This window comes from Haliotis cracherodii, unplaced genomic scaffold (assembly GCF_022045235.1).
Source record: "Haliotis cracherodii isolate W230 unplaced genomic scaffold, xgHalCrac1.p SCAF_16, whole genome shotgun sequence".
Taxonomy (NCBI): domain Eukaryota; kingdom Metazoa; phylum Mollusca; class Gastropoda; order Lepetellida; family Haliotidae; genus Haliotis; species Haliotis cracherodii.
Window position 1 is genome coordinate 4,594,104 of NW_027266271.1, and position 15,050 is coordinate 4,609,153.

General features: G+C 46.2%; 1 protein-coding gene and 1 pseudogene across 1 annotated transcript in view; both read right to left on the minus strand.

Moving 5' to 3' along the window:
- LOC139463738 (actin-related protein 3-A) overlaps positions 1–15,050 on the minus strand; it is a 52,306-nt gene that overhangs the window by 8,061 nt on the left and 29,195 nt on the right. Inside the window, exons 5-9 of the mRNA XM_071244993.1 lie at positions 6,555–6,662; positions 6,052–6,195; positions 4,843–5,016; positions 4,508–4,600; positions 2,997–3,122 (exon numbers count right to left, since the gene is read on the minus strand). Of these exons, the coding sequence (XP_071101094.1) occupies positions 2,997–3,122; positions 4,508–4,600; positions 4,843–5,016; positions 6,052–6,195; positions 6,555–6,662 (645 nt within the window). The remainder of the gene's footprint in view (positions 1–2,996; positions 3,123–4,507; positions 4,601–4,842; positions 5,017–6,051; positions 6,196–6,554; positions 6,663–15,050) is intronic.
- On the minus strand, positions 419–2,002 carry LOC139464099 (uncharacterized; annotated as a pseudogene).

A 15,050-nucleotide genomic window follows, 5' to 3' on the forward strand; every position in this document is an offset into this window, starting at 1 on the left:
TCGTCTACGCACCACAGCCCCGAGCTCACGTCCCCCTCTAGATGGGCGCTCCAGCCCACTAGAGAGGCGTCTGTATACAGGTTCAACGTGGCCCGGTAGGGCCGCATAGAGACTCCTGATTAGATGTTGTAAGGGACCGTCCACCACACCAGAGGCGGTCGGAGCAGCGGGCGGAGTTGGAGACGACACCGTTCGGTGCAGTCCTGGGCTGACACAAGTAGCCCTAACAGCTGTTCCCAAAAGTGAACAGTCTGTGGCACCGCTGAGACTTTGGCAGTCATCGCCTGAATCTTGTGCCACCGGTCTGGGGGGACAAAGAGGCGATGGGTCACCGTGTCGAACCGACCTCCGATGAACTCCAAGTTCTGGGGGGGGAGTTAACTCGCTCTTGGGGAGATTGACAATCCACCCCAATTGCTCAAAGAGCCGACATGCGAAATCGAGATGGCAGGATAGGGTGTCCGTCTTCCGATTGGCAACTAGCGAGTCGTCCAGGTACACGAAGTACCTGACACCCCTCCTGTGGAGGAACCCCACTATGGGGGTGGTTAACCGGGTGAACAGCCAAGGAGCGGACGAAAGGCCGAAGGGGAGTACAACCCACTCGTAGTGCCTGCCGTGAAAGACAAACCTGATATACTTGTGATGGTCCGAGTGAATCGGAACATGCAGATAAGCATCCTTCAGGTCGATCGAAGCGAGCCAGTCGGATGGCATGATCAGAGCTTTCAGGTCCGCCAAGGTCAACATTCTGAACTTGGGCGGCTTGTGCAGGTACAACTCGTTGAACGATTTCAGATTGTGAATCATTCTGAGTTCAGCACTGTCCTTCTTGGGAACGAGAAATATCCTGGAGTAAAACCCCTGTGTTATTTCTGGTAGAGCTAACTCCCGTACTACCCTCTTCTCCACCAACCTGTCGATGGCATCGGTGAGGATGGGAGATCGGTTTCCGAATAGAAACCTGCCAACGGGGCAACGGTGAGCGGCAGATTCGCTTTGAGATCTAGCCGATAGCCGTACCGGATCGTGCTGACCACCCATGGGTTGTCGAACACTTGACCCAATTCTACCAGTAAGTCTGGAGTCTGGCTCCCACTGGGGAAGGAGAGGGGGGGCCTGACAGGCTGCGGCAGGCCCAACTGTCCAGGGTCAAGTGACTCGGGTTTGCCTACGGGCCAACCGAAGTTGGCGCTGTCGGCATACAATCCCCTCCAATGAGAGTCACCTGGAGGGGCCCTTGCCGTCCTTAGACGACTTGGGCTTCCCCCAGTTCCCCTTCTTCCCGCGAAAGGGCTGCTGATGGCCCTTACCGGAGCCCTCAGGGCGGGGCTTCTTTCCGGAGGAAGAAGAACCCGACCCCTTAGACCTACTGGCCACAGCATCCTGGGGCGCGTTCCGCTTAGGAGCGGCACACAGGCGCCGATGCAGGGACCCCACTAGATCAAGTGTGTGCCGAGAGGCCTCGGCAGACACAACAGCCTGTTGTTCCTTCAGAACCCCAGGGATCTTGTTATTGAAAAGGGTCTGCGCAGACAAGGCTGTGAAAGGAGCACTTCCTGGTTGGCAGCGTCCAACCCCGAGGCGGCAAGATATGACTGGCGCCTGAGAAAATGACACATGCCGGAAATAAAGGCCAAAGCCCCGGCAACGTACTCAAGGGAAGCATTTAAATCGAGCAGGCAGTTGTAAATGCGCTGGTCACGGTCCGTGGGAGAACCTTCGACCAGACTGGCCGCTGCAGCCAGGTAAGTTTCTCCGTGAGACATTGCAAGCATGGAGTGCCGAGCGAGGGTGTCCATCGTACCGGTGGACCCCGCGTCCGAACCCGCGGCCACCGAAGAGGAACAGCCAGCGGCCTATCCTGAGATAAGGCCGCCAGCTTGGAGTCCACAAGCTTGGAAAACAATGCAGTGACGGAATCCCCGGACAGCCCAAGGGCCGCCAAGGGATCCGACGCAGTCGTGGAGGTGGTTCCCGCAAGGGGACACCGACCGGGCATGCCGGCCACCACAGGGGTGGAAACTGACTGTACATACAGCCGGTAGCGCTCAAACGCCGCAGGCCCCAGACTGTCGCACAGGACGCACCGGGTGTCCCCGCAAGGAACCCTGCACCGCGGGCAACGATTGTGGGGATCTCGTGACGACAAGAACTTGTGACACACCCCTCAACGCCGGGTTGCAGGGGTAGAGGGGGTGGACAACGGCGACACATCCATGTCAGACATTTTGGTACTATGAACAAAAGAGCAAAACATGGTTACAAAACACGCACCACAAATATTCACAAACGACCATTTTCACAAAGGAAAATAAACGAGCAAAGTGAATATAGACCATACACATAGAACATATAGAGAAATAGGTGATATTAACCCCCAAAGCATACTATGGCAGGGGAACGTAAGACACAACATGCATACGAGAACCCCGCGAGTATATAGAAAAAAGGGCGGGAAATTGTTTTTCTGTTTGGCGGGGAAATTATATCCAAGCGTAGCTACCGCAAACGCCCCTACATGCACAGTTTATTAGTTTAATAAACCTTAATAAATATCACCGAATTGGTCGAAGAAACAGGAACGCTTCAGCAGTTTATAACACGTCTAGCGAGAGCCAGCGAAGAGACAAGAGTGAAGGGTGTCACATGGTAGCTAGGAGGCTACGCACGCGCTGCATGAGGTAATTGAGATCTCTGTGGTAGATTTCGCTATAGCAGCAGTTGTGGGAGACAACAGCCTTGGTATAACAGTGGTAACGTATTACTTAATGTAATGTGGCTGGACTCAAGCCACAGGTCTTTGTGGCAATCATATATATGAGCAAATACCCTAATACCCTATATTACATCGAAGCACCCACATTACTTCTCAGTAAATACCGGCATTACCTATAAGCAAAAATCCTAATTACATGAGTAAATACTCAAAAGCAAATGTGCAAATTACCCATACACAAATACCCTCTTTACACAAACCTGCCTCTAATGCATACCTTTATTCTTCCTGCACTCAGTTCCTCACTGACTTTCAAGCGAGCATCAACTAATCGCTTGATATCTCGCTGCAACTTTCGTCCAAAATCTCTGAACATTGTTGACCCACCCGACAGTACAATATTCTGAAAAGTAATAATGAAAACTGGTACATGTACTTTTTATCATTCAAAGACTATACCAGTGTTAATGAAATATAGAGAAAGGCTTTGTAGCTAATCTTGGTGTATTATCTGGTTTATTACCAACAATATATTATTAAAATGTAACTAAAAGGTCAACAAGAATATGTAAATATTATTTACAGCAGATTTGCAACCTCCCGAAAACCAAGCAACATGTTATTTTCAATAAAGCATCGAAAATAGTATCATCCTTGCCGAGTTTCAGCCTTGTGGTATCGAGATAAATGATGGCATGTGAAGTTCAAAAGCCATAGCAGAGTTAAAATCCAAATCTGCCAAAAAACATTGGTGTTTCAGTGTAGCATGGTCATGATCTCTGTCATGGTCGTCAAGAAAAGACAAGCACAGAAGATGTTAATATGTATATATATGAAAGACAACTGTACATAAATGATATGCATATAAAGAGGAATATGATGTCATATGGTGTCAAAGTCGTTCCAGGACAATTGTACCTAGGATGATTCCAGATAAGAATACAGGTCCCCAGCAACCTAATGTCAAGTCCCGTTAATCCGACATGGTTGGTTGCATATGATTATGTCGGATTAACGAGTATGTCTGATAAACAAAATTAAGTAGTATCAACGTTCATGATCGAAAATCGGACATCGGACATCTACACGATAGATAACGATACAAACACAGAAAGGAGAGCCAGGGTGTACTGACATCGCCATCAACATTGTGATGCCAATGGCACACAGGAAGTTGACAGATTTCATGATGTGGGTGTTATCCCCCTACACCGGTAGAACAAACCAAGTGCAAGGCAACTTCATAGCCCAATGCAATTGTGATGAAACTCTACAGCTACACATTGTTCCCATTATCAACCTTACCGACATCATGACAATGCTAGGCCCCATACAGCATGTGTAACAGTAGCATATGACAATCACAATGTACAGGTCAACCTGGGACCCTCCAAATTACTAAAGGACACATATAGCAAAAAATGCATCACTGCATACGACAGCATCATGCTGATCCAGATCCAGATCCAGATACGACAACAGCTTGCACATGCACTACAGACTGAGCAGGCCATGCTTCCCTAGTGTGTTCTACATCTTACCATAGTGTTTCAGTATAGAATGGGATAGTTCTACATCATGTACCTGTTGCAACTAAATGACATCAATGTTGACCACAAAACCAAATGTACAGTAAAGAATTCAAGTGTGCTTTGAATGTGATGGAAAAAAGGAATAAAAATAAACATTCACAGTAACTAGGCTTGGATAACTGTAACCTCTCAATGCACAAGTGCATTGTCCTACAGAGGTGTAAGGAGACTCGTGCTGGCTGTATCTCACACCCACCTTATAAAGGCCACGGCGGACATCAATTGGGCAGTTCTGTATAACATCATCCACCACTTCAGATATTGGTGTTGTAAAATCAGGATTGGAAAACTGTAAGAAAGGAGTAAATGTAACACTTTCAGTTGAATATCACCAACTTAATGGTGAGACCACTTGACATGGTATTATTAGGCCGAAGCATCACATAAGCGGAGTAACATTTTCTAATATGTTTACATTGGTAATGCTATGACTCCTTATCATCAGTCAGATGTAAGACGAAGGTAACGATAACTCAGCAGGTTAAATTTCAAACACTCAGAGCTGATAATGACATCAGGACATGCATGTACCTCTGGGTGAAAAAATATTTCTGGTCCTAGAAATCTTTCATATCCAACATCAACTGCAAATGACTGCTTGGTGACAGCATTAGTGCTCTCATGCTTCTTCAACCACTTGCTGGGGTCCTGGTCATACTTGGCAAACTCCTTGGCAATGTCAGGGCACACATAGCTGTACTTCTCCTGCAACAGACGGAGGCAAAGTAAGGAGGAGAAATACTTGATAATGGAAGAATGCTCTAACCATGTGTGCCTGCATAAACACTCCCCACTGTCAGAGGCCTGTGTACAGTTATGTACTGGTAGCCAGACCCCTTGTCATCAACAAGGACTCAAAATATCTAACTAGGAAAGTGTATGCAAGTAGAATCAGGCCCTGCTCCCATATTCCATGAGGTGCACCACAACCTGTCATCATGTGTGCCCAAATGTGTTCTAGTGCTATCATAATGTCAAAACTCCATTGATCTGTCAATGAATTATGGTCAATATCCTATCCTATATTTCCTCAAAATAAGTTCTGTGGCATGTGATTCCAACAAGACATTGTTGATATTGACTGATTTGGGTGATGATGAGTGAGTGAAAGAGTTGGGTTTAACGTCACTTTTAACAGTATTCCAGTTATATCATGGTGTGTCAGCTTAATGTGAGAGGAAGGCCCGAAGTGATGCAGGTCTCAGACATTTACCACTTTGGTGAAACCCACGAGCACGGGTATGGTGCTGACAATCCTAGAAACAATCAGGGCGAACCTGGATTCAAACCCACAATCATGGGTTTCTGGCGTGCCCAAGGGATGCGACTCTGGGGTGATGATGAAAAATGATGTACAATGCTACGTCTACAAAATACATGTGGTTGAAATCCATCCACATTAATTATCAGACAGAAATCTTTATCATGCTTTATTTTGTATCATGTGACATCAGACCTATGCAATATTGACATATCTGACTGCTTAACAAATTCGATCTGTCTGTACTCATCACATGTCTACAAATGAAGCGACCTGAACTAATAATATTGTAAAATTGCCATTATATTTTGAAAAAGCCACAAACTTTCTTTTCAAAATGGCATGCATGCCAGGTATACATCATGATTATTATATGCCATGCTTCAGTTACGTAGCTACGTGTCATTAACATCAAGGTGAATACTGATCATATCGAGTAGTTGCATCTTTACATTTATGGAATTTTCCCCATGTAATACCTTGATGGCTTTAGCTGTTTCCAGAGACTGCTCTGGTGGGATTCCAACTTCACGTTCTCGGAGCAACTGCTGAATGAAATAGGTAATGTCCCGCCCAGCAATGGGAATGTGCTTGATGCAGCTGCCTATCACATAGCCTTCTGCCTGAAATAAACTTGTGGTGGTTAATAGCCAATCAACAGACCAAACAAACTCATGACAACAAAGATGCTGTCATACATGGTTCGCAACTGTCATAGCTGCTTGATGAACTTGTGTAATCAAACTGACCACGCTTGATGCGTAACTTGGTTAGAAGCATTGTCTAAATCAAGCACTCAATAACATTATTCATTGTGAGCTTTCTTATCAATTTCACTGTGCAGTGGACCTGACAACAATATACTCCAAAATGTCCAGATAACAATGCTTCACGATATTAATGCGGACAAGGGACATTTGCATTAACTTCATGATTTACAGTGTACTGTGATCATGATTACAGTGAACAAGTCAATACTTACAACAGGTATTACATGAGTAACGCCATCCCCAGAATCTATAACTGTTCCCGTCAATGTCCGGTCACCAACTTGTCTTGATGTCCATGATGCAGCCAAGGCTAAAACTGCCTGTGGAAGAAAATTTCATTTAAGATGTTATTTCACTGCTGGACAAATGGAAGAGCGAGAGACCAAAGTCAGAAGACATTCATTGTGAGGCAGCAGGAGATTATGATTAGGTATTGGTGGGTTGCATAGTGATGGGGAAGGAAATTTTCTTCATTTTCATTTTGCATCATGATAACAAATTTTATGGGCCATTTTTTGCAAGTGTGGGCCATTCGTTGTACAATTTAGTACAGATAACCCTGTCTTAATTTCACTGATATTTGCAATTGGCCATAAATGCAATACAAGAGGCCCAAAGGGCCTGTATTGCTCACCTGGACATTTATGCGATCATGACAAAATATACATTTGCATTGTACATGTATATAATACTGCAAATATTTAGTAAGTTTGATTATGTTAGCATTTAAAAGTGGTGGATGGTAAATCTGACAGCATGAACGTGTACTTCTCTTGATTCAAATGTAGCATAAGGATCTGAATCGTTTCCAGGTTATGATCCAGGCAAATTACCCTTTTTAGGCCCGCCCCTCAGTCCCTGGTGGTGGGGTGGGGGGTTTCATCCCCTCCACTTTCTCCAATTTGAAATCCCACAGTTGGAAAATGCTTCCAACCAAATGTAGTTGATATCTATCTCTTAGTTCCAGGGAAGAAGGCGTTTAAAGCAATAATGCCAAATTACGCCTATTTGGCCTCGCCCCTCAGCCCCTTGGGGAATCAGCCCTTCCATTTGTACAATTTTGAATCCTCACCACCGGACAATGCTTCCAACCTATTATGGTTGATAACTCCTATTTGGCCCCACCCCTCAGTGCTTGGGGTGGGGGGTGGGGTGGGTCCCAGCATTACCATTTGTACAATTTGATTTTCCCACCACCTGGGGATGCTTCCAGTCAAATTTTGTTAATTTCCAATTAGTGGTTCAGAAGAAGAAATCGTTTGAAATAATTGTTGACATACGGATGTTGGCCGCACGACCCACACCATGGTATGGCATAAGCTGACCTTGGTCCTTCGGACCTGGCGAGCTAATAACATGAAAAGCATTGCTGCTGAGTAAAAACATTTTTATCTCACACAACGGGGTAACAAATGGTTCCCATAAATTTCAGTATTTTCCCCACTTCATTGGAAATAGCACATCTTCACGTCTGTACTGAAATACGACAGATAATCCTTTTGTTACACTATCTGATAATAAAAAAGTGTTCATTATATACCTAAACTTATGTTTGTAATCTGTTTCATTAGTTTTAATCAAATTTTATTTCAATGTTGTTTACATTAATTTTGGTGAAATCGTGTGTGTACTTTTCAGGACAGATTGCACCAACTGTCATTCAAAACAACCATGATAAGAGAACGGCTACTGGCACTTTAAAACAAAATTTAGTTGACAGAATGGATTCATATATCATAAATGTCATGCTTGACTCCAAAGCGCTAAGCTTATGGTTATTTGTAATATCTAGATATTTTTTACACTTATCCTTCATTACTTCTTGATGCACTTACTGCTTACTTTTGACAGAAAACGAAGCTAAAGGGGTCCAGCTGAGAAAGAAGTTGTTTCATTGAAATGTGATGCAGGACCCAGTAGATATTAGCATGTGCTTAAGTCTAGAAACTCATTTACCAAGCCAAGTGTTGGTTAGCAGAATAACCCCTGTCGGCCATGCAAACACTGTGCAAGATGGGTAGGTAAGGCTGGCTCTGAACAGGAGGAAAATTTTAATGGCAACAAGGATTGGTGAACTGCTGGGCTACGACCAGAGGACCAAAACTAAGAACTCCTTCGACATCTTCCCAGGCCACATTCCTCAGGTAAGTGGCTTGCAAAGACAGTGTCAGACCTCCAAAAAACATTATTCCATGATGGCTCTTACAGAGCAATTACTGAGTAGAGCCATCATAGAGGCAACCACCCGGATATTGTAAAGATTGTTACCATTTGGTGGATCAAGTTGGCAATTTCCTAAGCCTGAGAACGATAGTGCGCAACCATAATGATATAGTGTTGACTTCATTCCTGGAGGTCTGTGGATGCAGGTGTATACAACCTCTGATCAGGAAATCATAAGCACTGATTCTGGTCCTGAGCAGTCTCAAGGTAGTTAGGCGGAAGTAAGGTGGATGCTCCAGGTAGCACTTGTTGAGAGATTGTGAATCATCCGCATGTTGTAGGAGTCCTTCTTTGGTATAAGGAACATGTAAGAGTAGAACCCTGGTGATAGGGTTGGGGTGTGCACAAAATCTATGACTCTTTTCTGGAGCAGAATATCTTAGTTGGACACCAAAGGTGGGAGCTGCTTTTTGGGATACAGCCAATGTGGAGGTGCCTTGGAGGAGCGATGCACAGAGGTCTGGGAGACATATTCCAGGGCTGTCAGGAACGTTTCACCTTGAGCATAACTCGAGACCTACGCATGGGTATTGTAGATCTGTTTGTTGAAAGGATATGAAGCCGACCACGGTAGAAGAAGGAGCTGGCGCTTGAACTCCGAATCCCAATTGGAGGTGGCCAAATAACACAAGACGATCAGCCATCCAGTTTGTCATCTGGGACAGGCTGAGGTGAGTGTCTGACTCGCAGGATGTCTCATAATCCTCTATTACAGATGCTGATGCATGAGATGACGGGAGCCAAGAGGCTGACAGAGTGCCCAAGACTGTAGAAAGCGCCACTGTAGATTCAATTCAGAGAGGTATTTATAGGCTAAATGCATTTATCCATGAACAATACCGTGCCAAAACATGCCGCTTTTAACATTATACCAGTTATATCATGGTGTGTCAGCTTAATGTGGGAGGAAAGACTGAAGTGATGCAGGTCTCAGACGTTTAACACTTCGGTGAAACCCATGGGCACGGGTATGGTGCTGACAAACCCAGAAACATAATCGGGGAACCAGGATTTGAACCTACAATCTTAGTAAAATCTAAATATTTTTTACATCTGTATACTTATCCTGCATTTACTGCTGTTTTCTGACAGAGAGACAAACTGTGTGAGATCCAGCTGCTGAAGAAAGTTGTCCCAACCAGTAAAGGAAGCAGCTCCCTCTCACAGTCGGCACGTGGCCCGGAAGTCATGACGTCACATCAAAACATGTAACTGCTTTAAACAGAACATCTGAAACTTTGTGGGGAGGCAGCGTAGAAAAGGGAGGGCACTTAGACTTCGTAATGCAGGATAAGTACACAAATGTAAAAAATACAAATGAAAGTGAAACGCAGTAGAGCTCTCTAATCTGTCAACATCTACTACCATTCCTGTCATCAGGAAACTAGAGTTAATGCAAAAAGTAAAATCAGGATAGGTGACAGAAATAGAATGAGGCGGGTAGCCAAAAACTAAAACTGACCTAAGAGTGAATGAGGAACGCAAGAGTGCCGTGTTGTCTGGGCTGATTAACACCAGAGAGGTCGACGGGCCCTGCTCAGGGTATCGGAGAATCAGTGGCGTCGGTGATAGATGACCTGTTGGGCTACAACCAGGGACCAAAACTGTGAACGCCAGCGACATCTTCCAAGACTACATCACGGAGGTAGTGGTTGGCGAAGGCGGTGTCTCCGATCGCCAAGAACAGGCTTCCATGAGCGACTGGATGGAACAGTTATACTGTGAAGAGCCATTGTAAATACGATCGCCCTGATCTCGTATGGGATGATAACTTTGGAGGGAGGGTCCATAAGCTTCATTAGCTTTGCGGATGACCGCCCATAGCTAAAGGGAAAAGTATTCCGGCTGACCAACGACTGCGATTTCCTAGACTTGAGGTAGGATTTAGATCGTCGTAGAAAACCTGACTGGGCACCCAAATTGGACGAGGGGGGAGGGTATAATGAATGATCTATCAGGCTGTCCTGGGAGTTGATTCTTTACGATGGAGTCACAGCACGGTCCATGATGGACAGCGCCCTGAGTACCGCGTGGTACGTCGAGGGCATGGAGCTCATTGACCCGGACGAAGGACGACAACACGATACTAGGCAAGTAGTCAACAGGGGTCGATGGAACGGTCGTGGGATGAAGTATAGAATTGACGTAGTGTCTGGTAGCCAAGGCTGAAGATACGAAGGTGTCGTAGTCTAAAAGATCAAACCGTACGAAGGAAGGCAATCTTTTCCATCCCTTGAACGCCTTATAGGCGCTATCGTTCTTATAGCGAGGGGCGATGAAACTAGGTGCCTCGCGACAGCCGTGTTGGCAGCGGAGGTCTAGTGTTTCCACTAGCTGTGCATGGATGGACTGCGACAGGAGTCTGGTTGAGTGGTTGTACCATGCATACATGTGGTGTTGGTAGCACCGGAGGCGCTGGGAAGCTCGGCTGAGCGCAGCTGCTGTCAACGTAGATGGCTGAGGAAACAAGACCTGTCCCGTTGTTGATAAAGGTGATGGCAAGAGTGTAGAGAGACCGCAGTCTCAGAGTTGTAAGCCATATCAGGGGGTCGACAAGTACGTTGAGTGGAGTGTGTCCTGGATACTTGTATCGAGTTGAAGGAGCACAACGATGAATGACTGCAACATCGGCACTGCGTTGTGAAAGTACAGGGCGTCGTACAATCACGGCAGAAGGGGCGGCCCCGACCAGATTTGTTCCTGCGGCAACAAGTACAGCGCGGCAGAAAGTCTTGAATTTAAGCAAAACTTAACAATTTGGCAAAACATAACTCTGTGGCAAAACCACAAAGTGCGGGAAGCAACATATAACTCAAAAACTCGTACAAACCTGTAGAGGTTATGGATTCTCTGATGAAATCCTCCTTGGGGCACTTATTGCATTTTCCTTGCTCAAGAAAATCTACATGACAAAGTTGTAACCATTTTCCTTAATAAAACAAAGTTTTTGTATGATATATGACCACCCCAACGGGGCCTCACCCTCTACAGGCGACACACGCCAAGGGGAGCGACTCTCATGCAAATCACTTTTCCAATGTCTCATAGCTGACGGAATGTGGGGAGGAGGGCGGCCGTGCCCAAAGGAGGATTTCATCAGAGAATCCATAACCTCTACAGGTTTGTACGATTCTCTTTCAGATTAAATCCTCCTTGGGGTACTTATTGCATCAAGATAGACTCCTAAAGATAAATAAAGGAAGTGGCATCCGTCTGCAACAAGCATAAATAAACATATTGTTTTACATGATGATAGATAATTAAAAAAATGGAACCCACCTTATTGTGAGGCACCACTGTCGAGAGGCGGGGGCTTGAGAGAGGGCGTGGTCAGACCATTTGCCATGAAAAAGCCTCAGTAATGGGCCTCAGCTATCATAAAGCGAGTGAAAACTCAAAAAAAAAACCAACCCCCCTTTGTACAAGTGATAACGGGGACAACAATCACGAGGAACAATACGCCTGCTAGCTAGGCAGGCTTTAGGGTCCTGTAGGATCGAGCGAGTGCTGTGCGCAAAACGAGTGCTTTATCGATTAGTAGTGCCTACCCAAGAATCGTCGTCTCGGAGAGAAGAGAGAAGACGGAGCATTACAAAGCCAAGACACCCGGAGGACATTCTAAAATCTTGAAGACTCAATCGGCTAGAGATATAGAACTCTGACCAGTGCAGAGAACTGACTGACCGAACCGAGCACGCTCCCTAGAGAGTTTATCAATTTGGTAATGTTTGATGAACCTACTCGGCCGGCTCCAAATAGCCGCCAAGCAGATCTCCTCAATGGGCAGAGCTGCAGCATACGCTTTTGACGTAGCCACTGCCCTAACCAATGAGCCTTCAACCCCTCAGGGGGTCCCTCCCTTTGTTCTTATATGCCGAACAAATAGTAGAAACAATCCACCGCAAAATAGATTGTTCGCAGCAGAATAATATCAGCTGTAACAGGAATCAACATCAGCTTGGTGAACACCATCGGGGCCGTGGAGATCCTGAAGGGTAGAACCTGGAACTGATAACACCTCCCGTCGAAAAAAAACCTCAGGTATTTCTTGAACTCGGCGTGTATAGGTATGTGGAGATAGGCGTCTTTGAGGTCTATCGATGTCAGCCTGGTCTCTACAGCAGAGATCACTGAGCGCAGTGTCTCCATCCTGAAGGACGGTACCTCTATGAGTTTGTTCAATTTTCTCAGGTCTGAACCCTCCGTCTTTTTTGGTGACGAAATAAGTCGAGTAGTAGCCCTCGCTTTCCTGTCCCTTTGGAACCGGTTTGATAGCAGCTTTGTCTAGCAGTGCTACGATCTCGGCACGGAGTATGTCCGCCTTCTCTCGGGTAGCGGGCACCGGTGTGCGCCTTATCCCGGAGAAGGGTGGCGGAAGAAGTTTCCACTGAGGCAAGTGGCCTTCCCTGAGTGTGGACATGACCCAGGGATTGGATGACACCTTCGCCAATTCCGACCGGAAGAGAAAGAGTCGGCCGCCCACGGGAACTTCCGGCTTCAGGCAATGAACCCCAACAGTCTGCAGCCCTAGCACCTCGGGCCGAGCAGGAGCTATTGGGAACCCAGCCCTTGCCCTTCTTACCCCTCCTGACGCCCTTGCCTGAAGGAAGCGGTTGTTTCTAAGCAGGCTGAGACTTCTGATCTGGCATTGGAGGAGGCAAGGGGGGAGGCCCGCTTAAAAAATTTGGTGCTAGGCACCTCCAACAAGGCCTTAGAGTCCTTGATGGAAGCATACAGCACAGCGGCCTCCCTAACTACCTGCTGCGCCCCAGGGAAGAGGGTAGAACCCATCTTATACGGGAGCGCAAGTAGTTCTTGGCGTGTGGCACCAAGTACTTAGACACGGACATCCACAGCCGGCGCATGCCCATGACTGCTTACATCATCTGGGAGGCGCAGCTATGAATAGGATCCCTCGCCAGATAGCTATGAACTTCAGTGAGTTGGCCAGCCAACTCTGAAGAGTCGAACTGCCCCTCCCCAAAAGGCTCCCGCTGCACCGCTGACACGGCAATACAGAGCTGTTGGCATGCATTATGATATTGCTCCTCGAAGCAAACGTAAGCAGCCTTCAACTCCGCCTGCCCTGCTTAGCCTTAGCCTTAGCCAAGCTGGAGGTCGAAGACACTCCCAGGGTCACCGAAGTCCAAACGCACTCGTCCACGACCGGCACCTCGATGTCACGGTCCTCTGCCAACGGGTACCTCCTATGAAGTTCGGGAAGATCGAACTTCTTACGGGCACCCGAAAGCAGGGGATCAATGACCTCGTGTACAAGTGAGGTCAAAATGCGGAGCCGCACCTGGGGCGCTTTGCTCGGAGCAAAAGCATCCCCTGGAAGGCGGAACTCAGACGGATCTGACATGGGCATGGGGGCAGCCACTTGAGGCAGTACCTTGACAATTTTATCACAGACATGCTTCAGCAAGGAGGCGAAAGAGAAGCTCCCCAAACCCTCCGAGTCATCCCCCCCTCCTCATCTCTCTACTCCGAGCCGAAGGCTCCACCAGGGCGCCCGCCACCCCTCCGCTGGGGATCGATCGCGAACCGGAGACGAAGCCCGGACGTGAATCGTCCCCGGGGCCAAGCAGCCTGCCACGGCCGACGCCGGGCATTCCACAAGGCCCCGCGGCCGCATCCGATGCCAACGCTCGGGGAAGACCTGCTCCTCTCGAAGCTGGGACTTGACATCCTCGAACATTGATGCCATTTTCTTGAGCAAGGAAAATGCAATAAGTGCCCCAAGGAGGATTTAATCTGAAAGAGAATTTGTATTTTATTGATGTTTATGAGAGCAAACAATTATGCTAAAAGGTAGCGAAAAGGCAAGGCTTTAAGCACGCCAAAAACATAATACATAAATTTAATGTATTACCTAAGCCAAAGAAAGAATTCAAAACGCAGAACACGAAATTACGTGGCCACGTGGTGAGTGCAAAAATGGCGGGAAAGAAACAAAATGGCAGGAACAACATTGCGCCCGTTAATTACTGTGATTGGACCCCTGTAGCTTCGATGCAGTAAGTGCATCAAGGAGTAATGAAGGATAAATAGATTTTATATTTATTTTAAAATATATATTTAAAGCTCCAAATACAATAACACTGGAATATTGGATATTGGAATAATAAAATAATAGTTTCAGACACTGTTTCTTCCGATTATTGTATGAAGTTTTTTATTAGTGATATTTATTGGGTATCTCTTAACTGAATCACAAGTAGATTGGAAGAAAATGTATGTACAGATGACTGCTATTTCTGGCTTAATTAACAAGACAATTACACACTGTGTTCCTAATCTCTGCATTTCAAACAATGTCCAGCATGACAAGAAATACAATTGAAATGGTAAATCATCATGACTAGTGATATTTGATATGTTATCTCCTGCATGTTCATTCATCTGAAGCTATACAATGGAGTTTTACAATGCACAATACTCAAATAGAATATACTTACAAAAAGTGCACTACACAAACACAA